Genomic DNA, 17429 nt, shown 5'->3' on the forward strand with positions numbered 1-17429 from the left:
GCTCATTCTATCAGGAAGCCGTGGACTTCTTTGGCTACAGGTTCACGCGCGAAGGGCTCCGGATTGACCCGAAGAAGGCTGAAGCTATCCAGAATGCAAGCACGCCCAGGAACCCATCTGAAGTAAGAAGTTTCCTTGGGATGGCCACGTACTGTGGCCGGTTCATACCCAATTTAGCAGATCTGGCCGAGCCCCTCCGAACACTCACAAAACAGGATCAGGAGTGGGAATGGACATGCGCGGCAAACCAGGCCTTCCAGGAAATCAAGGCGAGCCTTCTAGATAAGGCCACGATGGCTTACTTCCAACCGCGCAGGAAAACCGAACTAATCGTAGACGCCAGCCCAGTAGGCCTCGGTGCAGTCCTGCTACAAGAATATGGCCGGGACGAATGGAGGCCTGTGGCGTACGCGAGCAAGGCCCTCACAGACACTGAAACTCGGTACGCTCAAATCGAGCGAGAGGCACTAGCCATCAAGTGGGCCTGCCACCATTTTCACTTATACCTCTGCGGCCAGCACTTCACAATTGTAACCGACCACAAACCGCTCCTGCCACTGTTCACAGGATCCTCCAGACTCGCTCCCCCGCGAATCGAGCGATGGGCAGTCCAGCTACAAGGCTACAACTTTACCCTGGTCTTTCGGCCGGGCGCCCACAATCCGGCAGACTATCTATCCAGACACCCAGATGTGACCAGAAAAGCGATCGCGCTGGCAGATGGGCAAGTAGTGGAAGAGTTTGTCCACATGGTGTCCATGGCTGCCTGCCCAGACACTCTCACCCTGCCGGAGATAGGGGAGGCCACCGCAGACGACGAGACTCTGACCCGAGTCAAGAAAGCCCTTGAAAACGGAAGCTGGACTCGGTTTCTGGATGGAGCACAAGGACTGCGACCGGAGGTGAGCCACGCCCGACAACAGCTATGGCAGATCCGCCATGAGCTAAGCATCGGAGACGAAGGAATCGTACTACGAGGACACCTCATCGTTGTGCCCGCGAGCCTCCAGCAACACATACTCACGATAGCCCACGTGGGCCACCAGGGGATGGCCAAAACAAAAGCCCGACTGCGTAACAAAGTGTGGTTTCCGGCCATGGATCGCATGGTGGACGATATGGTGCGATCCTGTCACGCATGCACCATTACTGGTCCGGATCCAGCTCCGGCCCCAGTCATCACGGAAGAGGAGGCGACGACCCCCTGGACTCAGTTGAGCATCGACTTCGGGAGCTTCCCGGATGGTCGACACACGTTGGTGGTGATAGACTCGTTTTCAAAATTCCCGGTCGTGGAATTGCTCTCCTCCACAGCGTTCGGGCAAGTCAAAAAGGCGTTGGACCACATCTTTGCCACTATGGGGCTCCCAGATGAAGTGAAATCGGACAATGGGCCGCCTTTTCAAGGGAGAGAATTCCAAGCTTATCTGGAAGGACTACGGATTAAACACCGGAGAATCACACCTCTGTGGCCGCAAGCGAACGGCGAAGTGGAAAGATTCATGCGGACCCTCAATAGGGCCCTCCGCATCGCCGTCAACGACGGCAAAGACCCAGAGGCCGCCCTAGACCAATTTCTAAGTGCATACCGGCAGACTCCACATAGCACCACGCAATGTGCACCTGCACACGTCCTGTTCAAAAGGGCCCCAAGGGGAAACATCCCCACGTCCTCCACCTGGACACCGGAAATGAGAGACAGTGATGCAATCCAGTCTAGGAGAACCGTCACAAATCAAAAGGCAAGCGAGGGGAGACATGCCAGACGACCTGGACTACAGGAAGGAGACACCGTGGTGGTGCAAGATCGCCACCCAGGATGGAAATTCAGAACCCCATTTGAACCGGAAAGATGGACCATTGAGAAGATTCGAGGAACGATGGTAACCGCCCGTCTCGGCCAACAGACTGTCACCCGCAACGTGTCCTGCTTCAAAAGAATAGGGAGACCGGATGGTAATCCCAGAGACACTGATGAAACAACCGAGGCAGACGCAGGCCGTCAGGACGATGCCGGACCGGGGGACCAAGACTCGGTGTCCCACCCGAACCATGACAGGTCAGGCGAAGACAGACGTCCACCCGTCTGTCCACGAAGTGAAGCATCTGAGCATACCCCCTCAGCCTGCGACGGTGAAGCAACCCCGGCTGGGGTTGCTGGATCTCCTGTCCGCCACAATCACCGATATCACCTACGGCCCAATCCCGGCCCCAGTCAAAGGCTGCGAGACTTTGTCTTTCCGGCATACCCTCCAGCAAGTGTGTGTGTGTCCATTACTAGCCCGACATTGCCACGTGCGAGGCCCTGACCTCGCACACCACACTTTGGAGGGTTCTGGTATGGAGCTGAAACTCACTTCGTTACTCATGTGGCGAGGAAGACTATACTCGGAGTAATGAAGATTACAGGTAAGTAACTGGGGCATTACATCGTGAGTCTCCAGCGAAATGCGTGAGGCAAGCAGTGAGGAGTGCAAGGGCTACCATTAAAGCGTGTGAGGGGACAAGTGAGGCTCCTCTGCAGTGTGGAAGGCAGTAATGATTAAATAAGTGAGTTGGAAGAAGCGATAGAAATGGAAATGAGCCTCTGTAGCAGTGCAGGAGGCAGTGGGCCGGACGAGTAAGTAAGATCCAACTGAAGTAAACAAAGCAGCAATATTGGGAAAGCTGAGACTCTTAATAAATGAGGTGTGCACGGCAGTGATGAGACTAAGCGAAGCACTATTCACACGTGTTCTCTCAGTGACGTAGAGGAAAGCGGAACTGCTGAACGTAGGGAAACCATGATGTGAGGAACAGGCGAACCTTCGCCGAAATGTGCGGGAAGGTCTGTGCGTGAACTCTGTGGATGTCTTACAGTTTGCTTCGGATACACCACGAAGAAAGTTTCTGTCTGAAGGCTGGAGTAGAAATGCATTCTTTCCTTCACCACAAGAGGGCGCACTTGCCTAGCGGACAATCACATCACATCCACACTTTAAGAGACAGAAGTCCCCCCCCCCCCCCCTGTCTTTGGCCTGAGATGTTTGTTTACAGACTAGGAACACAAATCCCAAAAAAAAAAAATGCAAAGGTGTTTACCACCCAATTACATTATTATTGTGAGTTGAGCCCAGGCGGTGCTTGATCTGTTAATAAGAATACGAACCGCGGGACTGCTAAATGCCATGGGTTGCGAAATACTGTCTGTCTAGTTTTGATTTCGCCTCTCGCCTCCTTCTTCCGCCACCCTGCGTTTCTTGCCTCCTTGCAGGTTCGTGTTCATGTCTGCTTTCGACTTTTGTTAACGTTTTCAGTGTTTCTCCTTCGATCTCCCTTTTAGGCCTCTCTCTCTCTCCCCAGCTCTGGGTCAAATTGTCCCTGTGCACAAAAATGAAAGTCGATGCTCTTTACCAGCAGCCATCCCCTTGTTGTAAATATCCGCACAAAGTAAGCACGGATGATTGGGAACGGCAGAAATGTAATAAAACAACACCGGACACGTGAATTGACTTCACCCACATATACAATAATACCGCGATGACATAATTGCCTTTTAACTTATTGAACGAAACCAAATCTTACTAAATGCAGAAACCCTCTTTGTCCGCCCGGATTTTTCCATTAAAGGATAATAGCGCCAGGTCTTCTATATAAGAGGCGGAATCGGATTTCAACGATGCCATAGCCCCAAAACTTAAGCGATCAAAGGGTCCAAATGGCAAACCCAACAGATGACTGTGCCCTCAACCAAACAAAATTGTAAGGACAGCCTGAAGAATACGCCTTAGTTACAACTCACCCAGTTAGCAGACTCCCAGGTGGAAGGTTCAAAGACGGCCCCGGCATACTGGGCAGAGACATTATCGACTCTATATATGGAAGGCAGGGCAAAAACCGATGAATCGGATTCCAGGAGAGGCTCCATGTTGCAACGGATATACAAACAAAGTGACAAAATGGATTCAAAGAACTACAGGCTATACACCGTGTTGGACATAGAAGGTAAAGCTCACAGCAGCACTCTTTTTAATGAGTTAAATGACTGGATCAAGGAAAATGACATTCTACCAAACAGGGTTTCGAAAGGGTGGCTCAACAATTGATAACATAGTAACATTATCATACTTGGACCCAGCAGGCGAATACCAAAAACACCCTGCCAGTGTTAGCCTGCTTTGTGGACTATTCAGCGGCATTTCATGGTGCCACCAGAAATAAGCTGTGGAAATAAATGAAGAGCTGGAATATCCAAGATAAGCTCCTGAAGTCCATTATCACACCATATAGTAACACCTGGGTGAGGATAAAACTGACTGTGGACGCAGCCTCCAAAAGGCTGTACACGGATCAGGGCCTGAAACAGGGCTGCGTCCTAGCCCCGACACTTTCTAATCTTTACACTGCAGAGCTAGGCAAAGCCCTTCAAGGATCTACATTGGTTACCCCAAAAATAGGAGCTTATAGATTGCATCTACTCAGTATGCGGACGACCTGGTAATCATTGCTCATACCAGAGTAGGCTTACAAAGAGAATTCACTCAATTGGGTGTAGCGGGTAATCAGGTGCTCCTACAGTTTTGATAACACAAAATAAAGTACTAAGTTTGACTTTCTTAGTGTCCCCCTGTTGCATTCCGAATAGGTTAGAGTAACTTTGCTCCAATTAAAAATGAGGTCCACAAAAGTTCATCTTTACTTTGTTTGAAAGAATATCTTTTTTATTGCATATTGTAACATCACAATGATAATTCTCATATATGACTGTGCATCATGTCAATATCTTCATATGTTTAACACTTTGTATCAAGCATTCCAAGGCATTTCGGGTCGGGGACCCTTCATCCGGGGACTGTGTATCCTGGAGAATACCAAGCGGCTGCTACAGATATATTCACAAGTTCAAAATCTCGAAGTCTATTTGATTAATGGTGCTTCGTTCAAAATTGAAGTTCCGGCGTGAACCCGAAGAGAGCTCCTATAGCTTTCTCACCTTAGTATAAAAACAGGTAGTTTCCAATTCCCTGCGGTGCATCCAAAAAGGGGAAAAAACACCCAACTTCCCCAAACTCAATCAAAGATTGGACAAATTGTTTATACATTTTTGAAGCACACACAATCATGTAACACAAGGAGTACAGAATTGTAAAAGAACAAGCAAGTGGTATGCTGAGCTTTTTTGTTTCTTCTTTAATGTAACTGGGTCTTCCACCCCCCTTAAGCCAACGCTTTTCGTCGTTACAGGGTATAGCCTTACGACTTCCTCAGGGCTGGAAGTAATACAAACATCAAGGTTTGTAGCACAAAAATTCCAATTTCAATGAAAACTGTACTTGGTGTAAGCCCAATTGACCAAACCTTGTGCTTAGGGACTATTCAAAACAATGCTCGTTCTTGCTTGTTCTTTTACATTTCTGTACTCATTGTGTTATATGATTGCGTGTGCTTCAAAAATGTATAGGCTTACAAAGAGGTCTGGATGCCCGGAATTCATATAATGAGGCCAATAGGCTAGCAGCTAAAATAATTAAGGTCAAAGTGGTAGTCTTTAGGCAATACTTAAGAAAGATTCTTCTTAGATGGAGGCTCGGAAACCGTATGGTAGCAGAAGTAAGAACCTACAATTATTGAATCGCATTGTTATGCAACACAGGGAAAGCAAAGGCACACCAGGCCAAGATGAAAGCCAAAACACGAGCATCACTTACACGCTATGCAAATTACAGGAGAAACTATACAGCTCCACGACGATCCCAATCACGAGAGTAATCAAATCTAAGTTTTTAGTGGTTGCTGGATACGCTCAGCAAGCTTTCCCAAGGCAGATGGACTTTGCACTAGAAAAAGCACAGTGCCAGGGCTACAAAAGTTGTCTTTAAGTTACCAATGTACACAAGCAACCGTTGGACCTGGGTGTAATTCGGACTGGTTCAACAAATGTATGAATACATGAGCACCCTCGCAAAATATTACTCTAAGATACTCAAAGCGCGCACAGGATCTCTAAAAGAAAATCTTGAAGCAATTTTTGAAGGGGGACCGAACCCCTGGAACAGTTACATGCAAATGGCAGTGTCCAAACTGAACTTAGCAATAGCCAATTGGTCGCTGGAAGAAGTGAGTTACTTGGCAATAAAGAAAGCTCGAAATAAACATGTTTTTCAGCTCTCGAGAGCGGAAGACATAGCCAGACAGAAGGAAAAGGGAGAATTACCAGGCCTAACTTCCTCCTACGAATCAAACATTGTGCAGCCATATTTGAATAGTACACTGGGCAAGAAATGATGCCTGAAAGGCATTCAATGGGCCAGGATAGTTCAATTTCCAAACTCAACCCAGGATGGAAATGCATACAGCAGATAATCAAATGCTAGCTGTGCAAATGTAGAGCTGAGTCCCTGTCACACCATGTATGTTGCTGCCCTGTTTTACTACAACAATGTAAGACACTCTTTAAGCCAATGTTCCTATGGCAAGAGGTTAGGACCTGTTTAGAGGCGATATAATGGATTTTCACATGCACAGTGCCCGCGGACCTGGGCAAAATCGGAAAGTACAGGAAAGAGGTCCGAATCTAACTGAATAAGACAATGGGCCCTGACAGGTGCTAGGAATCAGTACAGAAGTGAAACACAGAACTTAGTGGGATCACCTAAAAAACATAAAAAAATATATATATTATTGGCAAACAAGGATAACGCGTTTCGACTCCAAGGAGTCTTGGTTACAGGAAATATTGAGCTCTTAGGACCTATTAAGTGAGTAGCCATCTACAAGTGAACCTTCTGGGCTATGGCCAGCGGCAGTGTGAGGTCCAGGGTTTGGATCTACCATTGAGGTTGTTTTTAGCGGGGAGGGGTGGATTCACCACGGTAAAGTCAAAGCACTTTATATATAATCATATGACTATCTGAACGTACAAGGAGGTTTTGTAAGCTAGATTTGTTTTTACTCCTGGGCGGCAGTTTACAGATAGATAGGAAACACAGAAAACACTGGCGGCCCGCATTACTTTGGAAAAATCATTACAAAATAATTGATGTACGTGTTCTTAATATCACCTGTTTTAACTTGTCTGTATACATGTGTAATTGCAATGATTTTAGGTAATTATGCAATAACATTTTTAATTCATTCATTCAAAAAGTTAGCAGAATCCTCCCCCTTGTGGATTCTACATTATATCACTGTTGCCCAATCAGACCCCTGACGCCCAGCTATAGCAGCACCAACAGCACCAGCACAACCCCCCTTCTACTCACCAGTCAACATCAACATCATCACCAACACAGAATTCCCACAGCCACCACTGCGTTTATTCCTCCACCACTGTCTGTGACTCGTCATTATCACTTAGTATTCAGCATCATGACTCCACAGGTCACAAACACTCCTGACTGAGCACCACCACATCCAAACACACTTCCAATATATAATCCCTTTCTCCCTTCTTCCCTAAAGGCGATACTTCCCATAGAAACTCTCTACGTTTTATGAAGCCAAATATATCCCCAATAACAGGACCATTGTTTCTATAAGGGCACCCTTCATGAGGCTAACGCGTTCTTTAGCCCCGTGTCTGCCACTCTGCCTTATAGCAGCACTGTTGCTATCTACTACTTCATTGTGTGCCTTCACCACCACCAGGGAGGGGAATGGGGGTGGGGGGAGGACATGGAGGGGAAATTTTTATTCTTGGGTTGTTTGTTGAATTTATGTTGGTGCCGTAGGGACTCCCCTCAAGGCCTGTTGCTCGGAAAATGGTTTCCTCTTTATTTTCAACAGAGGGTTTCATGTACTCTGGGACGTATGATGCTGGGCTCTCATTAAGTGATTTTTTTTCTAACTCACGCCCCATTGTATTCATGTTGTCCAATTTTTGACTTATGACGCTCAATAAAAATAATTTTGACAACAAAAAATAAATCCACTGAAACAATACCCCACATGCAACTATACTAGACACTGCAGCAACGCTTCTTTAAGTCCAGACCACAAAGCAACCAATAACATCGCACCAGTACAACGGCTAAAAATCTCGAAGAAGACTTTGAAGACCTACAAAGAGATTGCAATTGTATAGTAGCAGAATGGACACTCAAGAAGGTTCACCCATCCCTATCATTCAGACCAAAAACGGGACAAAATTGAGCGCCCGTGACAAAGGCATCAATCATAACAACTCACTTACAGAAAAACAGTCACACCTAATCCATTAAAGACTGCGAAAACTTTCCTCAAACACCTTCTTCCGAACAATAGATTGTCCCAAACCATAGCCTTTAGATGGACGATGCTATGACTATGAATATTCTGGGCCTGCTTTTTCTGATGTAAATGTGGCTAAAATATCTCAGTGTACTTTAGACCTGCTGACCCCACAGGTACTCCGGTATTAGACTGGACAGAACTCAAAGAACATGTGGTCGAGTGGCACTCACCCACAAAGATATTTCCTATATCCATTCTTTACCTTTCAATGTCTATTCACGGAGATCAAAGTAACAGCTCCAACTCCTGCATTCCTTCACATTGTATACCATCCCCCGTAGACAACCTGATCTTTTCAGAACAACTACCTGAAATGATCATTGACAACATGATCCGTTCCTACAGCCATATCTTCCCAATGGACTTTAGCTAGCACTGGGGACACCTGAATGACTATACTATACCTCTCGTAACCACATATATAGACAATTACAATCTCAGTCAACTCTGTACGACTTCCTCACACAAGAAAGGATTCACATGAGACCTCCTCGTAGGTAAAGAGAGAACACCTGTGAGGATCAGGGCTCATTGCATCGTTAAACCTAGGGTTTGCTTTTCTACCACGCACTATCTGTGTAACGGACGAATAAGTCATGCTCGATAGATATAGATAACTGTAATTTGATAGTTCTCATGGGACATGCCATAACCTAGAATGCTGATAACTTTAGAACTTTTGGGTTCTCAGCTGAAAATTAAATATTAGATCATCTTCAGTCACAGAGCTGAAACAGCACCCTTAAAATCAGTCAATATAGTCAACCACATTTTACAAAAAGCTGAATCCTGCCTTCTCATCCTCCTCGACCTTTTTGCGGCCTCAACACACATGGTTAATCACTTGTCTCTCCTAGAGATATTTAGAGAAGGAATACGTTATAATGACGTTATAATGACACAAGTCTCAACTAGTTTTCTTCATTCCTGGAAAATTACTGTCAATGTATCAAATCAGCGCACTCTCTTTTCAACAAAACAACTGTACATCAAGTCATGCCTTAGGGCTCGCTACTCTCGCCTGCACTACTAAACCTTTACGTTGAGCCACTAGCCTCCACTCTAAACCTCTTGAGCATTTCTTGCTATTTCTATGAGGACTACACCAAGTTATATGTGACTACCCTTCTCCACAAGATACTGAAGAAGTATCCCATGACGTGGACGAGGTCTTGTCTTGCTGACTGCACCAACTGAAACTGAACCCGCTGAAACAGATTTCTTACTAATCCCCGTCCCAACAGTACAGGGCCGGTGCTAAAACAACAACACTTAACAAAGTACCTCAATTGCAGATTGTGCTAAATCCCTAGGTTTCACACTGGACAGACACTTGCACTTGCAATCACATAACACCACGCTAGCCAAAGGTGTTTATTTCCAACTAGGACCATGAACACCTAATGAATAGTACTTCCTGGACCCCAAATTCACACAATTAGTATAATCGCAAGTACAATCAAAGTTTAATTTTGGTAACTTTCTTTTGTTGGGAGATCCAAAAAGACACCTGGAGCCACTAGGAGCCAGCGTAAATCAGCGACTCAGCTGACCACAGGCTTGATGCGATTTGACAACATTTCGCCCATTCTGATTTAATTGAAGTGGTTTTCAATAGAGACAAGGAGTATGTTCAAACCTACATGAATCATCCACAAAGCAAATCACGAAGACAACTCGAAATATCGCATGCAAAAACTCTAGTTGAGAGGTACGTCACCCTTCTTGAAACTCCTATTGTCAAGAAATCTAATACAAAGAACTTCTGAGGAAGGGCTCCCACAGGCTGAAATTGTGTACGGGTAATATCAGAGCAAATCCTTCAGAAAAAAACATTTATGAAAGAATCGGAATGACTACTTTTCAGCGTCATTTTCGTCTGTATAAAAAACAAGCCAGGGGAACAACTGACACAAGTTGTAAACGACTGACTGCATAGATGACATTCTGGACACTGCTGTCAGCAGTTGCTTGTCACACATTCCACCAGGAACACACAAACCTCTCTTCAGTAGGCCCAGACAACGTGATTGTCAAAGTGCATGTTGTGAGAGCACTCCTCCAACTAATTCATAACCTGCCATTAAGGACACCTTACTGTATCTACTAATAACTGTGCTACATTTTTGAGTGCACTCAATCCATTTTTGAAAAGTACATAACTGTAAACATTGATAACGGTTACTATGTGTGAGTGTTTGATTGGTTCAAGTGCTCCGTCCATCACCACCCCCTTTTGTACTGCTTTGGCCGCCATAAGTGTGGCAGGGTATGCTCAGACGTGAGCCCCTTGCTCACTTTGCCACTGGATTCAAGCAAGCCGGGCTGAAGACGGCTGTATTGCCAGAAACCGGTCCTCAGAAGCTTGTTTCCGGTCCAGGGAAGTCATGGCTTGGCAGTTTGGGCTGGACTGTTCCCATGAGGCACAGGGTCAGACTGATTTGAATATAGCCATGTCTGAACTGGGGTGGCAGAGTGGGCTAAAGAACGGTGATGGATCAAACCCAGATCTTTTGACTGGGTGTGAGTGTTTGATTGGTTCAGGTGCTCCGTCCATCACCACCCCCTTTTGTACTGCTTTGGCCGCCATAAGTGTGGCAGGGTATGCTCAGACGTGAGTCCCTTGCTCACTTTGCCACTGGATTCAAGCAAGCCGGGCTGAAGACGGCTGGAATGCCAGAAACCGGTCCTCGGAAGATTGTTTCCGGTCCAGGTAAGGCATGGCTTGGCAGTTCGGGCTGGACTGTTCCCATGAGGCACAGGGTCAGACTGATTTGCATATAGCCATGTCTGAACTGGGGTGGCAAAGTGGGCTAAAGAACGGTGATGGATCAAACCCAGATCTTTTGACTGGGTGTGAGTGTTTGATTGGTTCAGGTGCTCCGTCCATCCCCACTCCCTTTTGTACTACTATGTAAAGCGCTCAGACACCATAGAATATAGCATGCACGGTGCAAAACTGCGTAAACATGTTCAGAGCCTCCGCCTTCACAATACCTAATTTGTAACAAAATAAGTGGCAGGGCCCTCGTCAGGAGGCCACTGCAACTTGCACCACACATTGCCCCTGCCTGCGTTGCCAATGGTAGTATCAACATAACTACTGGCCATCACACTCATACTAGTGTGACAATTCAGACTATTCCAGGTCCCCAAAGCTTCAAGAAAGGCTTGGTTGCAGGCATTGGTCATTTTAATGTATATAGAATTATTAAACAACTGTTGTTGTGCTTGTCTGTAAATTAGACAAACAGAACCACTATGTGGAGGATGTCATTAGTGCTGGTGTTAACAATTAAGTACCGGTGCTGAGCACCGGAAACCACAGGCTCAAATGAAACACTGACTTCAGTACTTTAAAAAACACCGCCAATGACAAGCATCAAGTTTCCAGTTCTAACAAAGTGCTCTTGTGCATCTCATAGGTTGTAGCACTCCCCGCTCCGCAGCGGAACAGGAAGGAACCCCTGGTGGGTGAGAGTTCTTTAAAGCAAAAGGATTCTTAACCCCTTAGGCCGATGGGAGGGTTCTTAGATCCATCCAACCGAGCTGGGATCTATAGTTTGTGTAATGTGCATTAAGTTCTCCACACTTGCTATCCCTGTCTGGTATGTCCTCTGATTGTCAGGATTCACTGGTTCAGCTGCCAACCTGTGTGGGGTTTTTCATCCACCTTGTTGCCTTTTACAACACCCTGGAGTTATCAGTTCCAAAGACCTTGCACTTGTAGTCATGAACCATATGTGGATATTTTGTGCACAGTATCTATAACAGCAATTGTGAGTTAGACATTTATTCAGCTCACTCCTAATGCGAGGAGCTGCTGGATACTTTTACCCACATCTACATTGGGGTTAACTTTGAGAGCTGAATGCTATTCATAATCCTCAATTGCTTCTTGTTGCCGGTTCTTCATGAGCTTTGAGTTTCTTTGTTAGTTTTTGCAGAGCTTCTTCACTGGCTCTTTCTCTTCTACTCTGAATCCCTGTGTGACCTTGGCCAGCTTTCTCTGACCAATATTCATTCTTGTTCTGTCACTAGTTACACGCTTCTGACAGAAGCTTGGCACAGACACTGGTGCTACCAACGCCACAATATTACACCCAGTGGAGACCGGATAGCTGCCACATTCACATAAAATCTTTCGAATGCTATGGGGTAACTCCTCTTGGAGTAATATAGCTGGGTTGGCTGACTTACCAATACACTTAAGAAGTGACAGGGTTGCCCAATATGAGTTAGTTTTAAACAGATAGCAGCTGTGGTATTCACCATCCAGTTACAGCAGGACACGCGATAAGACCCTGGCACAGCCGCCAGTCACAGTATGACACTGATCGAGATCTTGGATGGACCAGTCTTCTTATTGGCAATGTGCTCATAGCCTGCAGCATTTACCTGGGTTTGCCTTTTGTACAGGTTTGATCTGAACTGTTCGGGAGTTATTAGATCTCTTAGTCAGAAGGAACACCTCTCCCAGGGCACTATGGGGCTGATTTACAAGTCCCATGAATCGTACGTCACTTTTTCCTATATTAAAAGTGATGTGCTGGTGGTGCAAGCCCCTATGTTTTGACCAGGTCAGCATTCACATCTGTTTGAGTAGGAGAACACGTGCCCTGCTGTGGGCTGCAGTGTGTGGGTTGAGCTGAAGCCCGCAATCTTAACTTGGGGGCAGTAAAATAGCAAGGGATGAAAGCCCTAAAGGCCATTGGACATGAGGTTCACAAGGAGGCCAACAGGCTCTGAGAGGTCAGTGCAAACGTAATTACATAAGCATCAAATGCAATGGATTAATGGAGAGGTAGGCTACTTACGTTTCTGACAGTTGTCCTCTCCAGGCCCCCAGCATCCCTTTGTACACGATGGGTGACATTTAGAACCTGGTGAACAGGAAGTTTACAAGTTAACAAGAAATAAGGTCATACTTTGCAATAAACAAAGCAGAGAGATATGGGCCTTTTATTACGTAAAAGACACAAATAATCAGTAAAATAGATCACATTGTACACCAATAAATTACTCCAGCTCAGAACCGGAGTAAGTCCAGCACCGCACATGGCCACCCACTTATACAGAAATACACTACCACAGAAAATAATGGAGGTAGGGACTTAAAATAAAACCTCACAAGATATATGGTTAAATAAAATCAAATGATTTGCAATTGTTAAAGTTGGGGTGGAGATCTCCCTATGATAAAGTTCAGAGAAAATGAAAACTCATTAATTAAACTATATAATAATGTGGCAAAACATGTTTATGTCAAATGTTGATGCAAAATAATTTTACATATTTATTTTAAATGTAGAACAAAATAAAAGAATGCTACAGCACTATTAATTTAATTTTGAAATAAATCTGTAACTAATTCAATTATATTCTATTAAAATGATATTGCTGATGTTTAAATAAAAAAATGAATTCCCAAATAAAATGTAAAAATATTTTTTACGATGTGATAATCATTATAAAAAAGTAATGTATTGCATTAAATAATAGTAATTTCATTACGTTTTAATTAAAAAATAATGTTACATTGATTTATAAATTCAAAAAAGTTTAAAATATTTAATTTATAATAAATATGTATTAGTTTTCATTTTTTCAAACATTAAAACATAATAAGTTATATTTTTTGCCTATTTTATCTTTCTTCCATAAAACTTTGATAAGTGATGAATCCCTACAAAGATGGCATCAGCCGATACTACGATTGGACAACGAGTTAATTTCAATGGCAGTCCTCACATACTGCGGTGTTTGCGTAAAGGCAGGGCTTTAAGTGGGATGAAAAAACTGGGAAGGTCTATCAAAGGGGCCTGGTCAATGTAAATAAGGGTGTGGCTTAAAAACGCGTAAGCTACAAATCTGTGCTTAGCATATTGTGCTGCCCAACTTGTATTTTGCTGTTTCTGTTGTTGCATCCAGATATACGATACATAAATGTAACATCATACCTACAACAAGTCAGGACTATTGAATTTGTCAATGGTTGTTAGTTGCATAAGATAAATAAGCAGAAACTATGGCTTGTATATAACATTGAAAGCACTTCCACTTAAAGCCCTGGTGACACCATGACAATGTTGCTGCTCCTGAGTTTCAAAAAGAGAAGGGAAATCCAAAGAGAAAATGACTCACTTTAAAGGATTCCTCTTCCTCTACAAGGCTCACCCTTCATGACGTCATGACGTAACTTTTCCACCAGTGAGAAGTGAGAAGTGTGAGCAGCGCACATCAATGTGCCTGCTGTCACCGCAGTCTGGAAAAAAGGCACCTGTGGCAGGGCACAAAACAGAGCCCGAAAGAGACCCATTTCGAGGCTCTCTTTAAAAACTGCCAGTGAGACCCGGCCCACTTAAAGCCCAGCGTAAAGGTCAACGGCAAACTTAGAAAGGAAAATAGGCAAAGTCTCAAATGCTGCAGCACAGAACCTCACAGGAAGGGCACAGGAGGAGGCATGAGAGTTGTGGGTAGACCTGCCAATTCACACGATGCCACAGTAAATACACGAGTCTGGCTCCCTTCAACCGGTCACCAGGTGAAGAGCCGCAATCACTCAGTGGCAGGGAAGAAAAGCTGTAAATCACTGCACAAAGTGTCTTTCCAGCTTGTCTTGGGAGGCTGTAAGCAGCTGATGTCTTTTAAGGGGTGTAAAAACACCCCAGGACATTGGTGACTCCCTCAGGGACCCTGATTTTATTTTTAGGTCAAGCCTGGGCAGCGCATGCGCTGATCTGTGAGGCATGCTGTATTCCGGTAGGGACTTGAAGTTCCGCCCACTCTCCGACATTATTTTTTATTGGCTTGTGTCATTGTCCTTTGTAAACTGTAGCTTTTCATTGGTCAATAGGATTAGTAGTCCCTCCTTAGTTCCGCATTGTCTCATCTTGTAGCCTCTCATTAGGACTGGCCCTCTTGCATGTGTTGTTACTAGGTAGGCTTTAAATACGGCCTCTGGGCACTATTTCCTTAAATTGTTTTCACCTGCCTGCTGTTGCCGGCAAGACACGCTCTCTCCTAACGCTTTATTATTATTTCTCATAGCACGGCACGCCAGAGTGGCGGGCACGCCTTTGGTTTATTTGCGGCACTGAATGCAGTTTTTTAAAACTATTTATTCACTTTTTTTTGTTGTTCTTTACAAGTGCACCATGACGTGCTTCAAGTTAATAGAGACCGCAACACCTTTAGATGAGCCGCGTCTAAAAAAGGGGTGCAGCCGCCATTAAAGTAAAACCGCAGCAAGGGGTGCTTTTACAAAAAAATGCATTTGTTTGTCAACTTGACAAACAAATGCTTTTTTTTGTAAAAGCGCCCCATACCGTGCTTTCACTTTAATGGCGGCTGCGCTCCTTTTTTAGACGTGGCTCGTCTAAAAAATGGGGTGCGGCCTCTATTAAAGTGAAAGCGCAGCATGGGGCGCTTGTAAACAACAGCAAATATTTGCAATGCAATAGGTCTTGCATTTGCGAGAATTTAAGCTATTTTCATTTACAATGCCAATAGCTCAAACTCTCGTAAATGTGAGACCTATTGCATTGGAAATGCTTGTTTTATTTGGGAGGGGGTGGAGGGATTGATGGAAGGCAAAGTGTTGCCTAGGTTGCTCTTGGCACAGGGCCCTGCCCCTCCAAATTCCCACCCCCTCCTCATACGGTGAAATATATTGATACGTTGGCAGATCTGGTGGTGGTATCAAAAGGAGTAAGACGAAGGAGGCAAGGACTTGTAAAAAAGCTGGAGGCCAGCAGCAGCCTCTCAACCTAACCTGATTGTGTTGGCTTGCACCCACTTCCTATGCTTTGTACGAGTGGTCCAGGAGCTGCTCAGGAGAGACTGCTTCATGGCAACCACTGGCAAGGAGGAGGCAGGGCTGGTGTCTGCATTCCTTCCATCAGTTTGACAGCTAGGGGGGTGGGGGTCTGTTCCTTTCTTTGAAACACTCCTCATCGCTATGTCACAATGCTGCGCACCTCACATTTCTCTCATTGGACACAAAATTCCCAAAGTCCAACATTTTAAGAGTGCGTGCATTCTGAATGTGATATGTGGTGTGCCTTAAGCGTGTCGTGTGCAAGTATATGTGAGCCGCTCTACACATTTCCCTCACTGTGCGCAAGATGTACATGCCTGTGATAACAGGCGTGGTGTGCATGTGTTCTGGTGAACGAGTGTCTGTAAGTATGGTGTATGTAACGACCAGCCTCGGCTCGTGCAGGGCGCTACACCGGGCGGTGACGTCAGGCAGAGGAGGGGCAGGGTGGGGGGTTGTAAAATGCGGGATAAAGACGATGCCAGGTAAGTACCGAACAAAAAAAAACAAATTTTGTTGCGTCCGCTGCATCACATTTGGCGATGCAGCGCGGGTAACGAAATTAGTTTTATTTATTTTTTTCAGTACTTACCTGACATCGTCCATATCCCGCATTTTACAACCCCCCACCCTGCCCCTCCTCTGCCTGACGTCCCCGCCCGGTGTAACGCCCTGCACGAGCCGTGGCTGGTTACGACCCCTGTCCAGGCACTGGGTGGGGGTGTCGCCCTATGGTCTGTCAAAGGCCTTAAACCCCAACAGGCATATGGGGGCGGCATCAAGTGTATCCGCTGCAGCTGTGAGACCAAGAAGCTCAGCGGAAGCCCTCTGTGAGCTTACACCTGTTTATATCCACGCGCCGGCCGAGGGTTGCGTGCTTGTGTCATCGCCGGATAGGAGGGGCTAGCTGATCTTTTGCACCGTACACTTGTGTGTGTGGTACGTGTGTGTGTGTGTGCGCAATGTCTATGTGGAATGTTTTGCGGAGAGGAGATTAGTCATGAAGCTAGAAGTTCGAATCCGGCCTCAACTCAACTTTCTTTGACTCTGAACAAATATTTTACCATAGCCGTGACTAAAAAACAGTTGTAACTTCCGGCTCCCAAGTAAAACGCGTGAGTCTTATAAAAAGCGCACTCATGCCCTTGGGCCGAGTTCGCGTAATATAAAACTGCAAGTATCAATCAGTCAGTCAGTCAAAATACTTTATTTCGGCTTTACAGCAAATATCAATGTGTGGTGCGCAGCACACACATGCAGGAGTGCTGGCACCTTTAGTGCTAAATGCCACTTTTTAGTCACTTCAGGGTCATAATATGGGAAGAATGATGTCGCAGAAAATGCAGGTAGGGGACAGACA

General features: G+C 45.4%; 1 protein-coding gene across 2 annotated transcripts in view; it reads right to left on the bottom strand.

Annotated features, from left to right (window-relative positions):
• The window catches only part of ERBB3 (erb-b2 receptor tyrosine kinase 3), a 222027-nt gene that overhangs the window by 63112 nt on the left and 141486 nt on the right, over window positions 1–17429 (bottom strand). For both annotated transcript variants that reach the window (XM_078686285.1, XM_078686283.1), the window contains exon 5: window positions 13068–13133. In XM_078686285.1, the coding sequence (XP_078542411.1) occupies window positions 13068–13133 (66 nt within the window). The remainder of the gene's footprint in view (window positions 1–13067; window positions 13134–17429) is intronic.

The sequence above is a fragment of the Lissotriton helveticus genome, chromosome 1_1 (genome assembly GCF_964261635.1).
Source record: "Lissotriton helveticus chromosome 1_1, aLisHel1.1, whole genome shotgun sequence".
Lineage (NCBI taxonomy): Eukaryota > Metazoa > Chordata > Amphibia > Caudata > Salamandridae > Lissotriton > Lissotriton helveticus.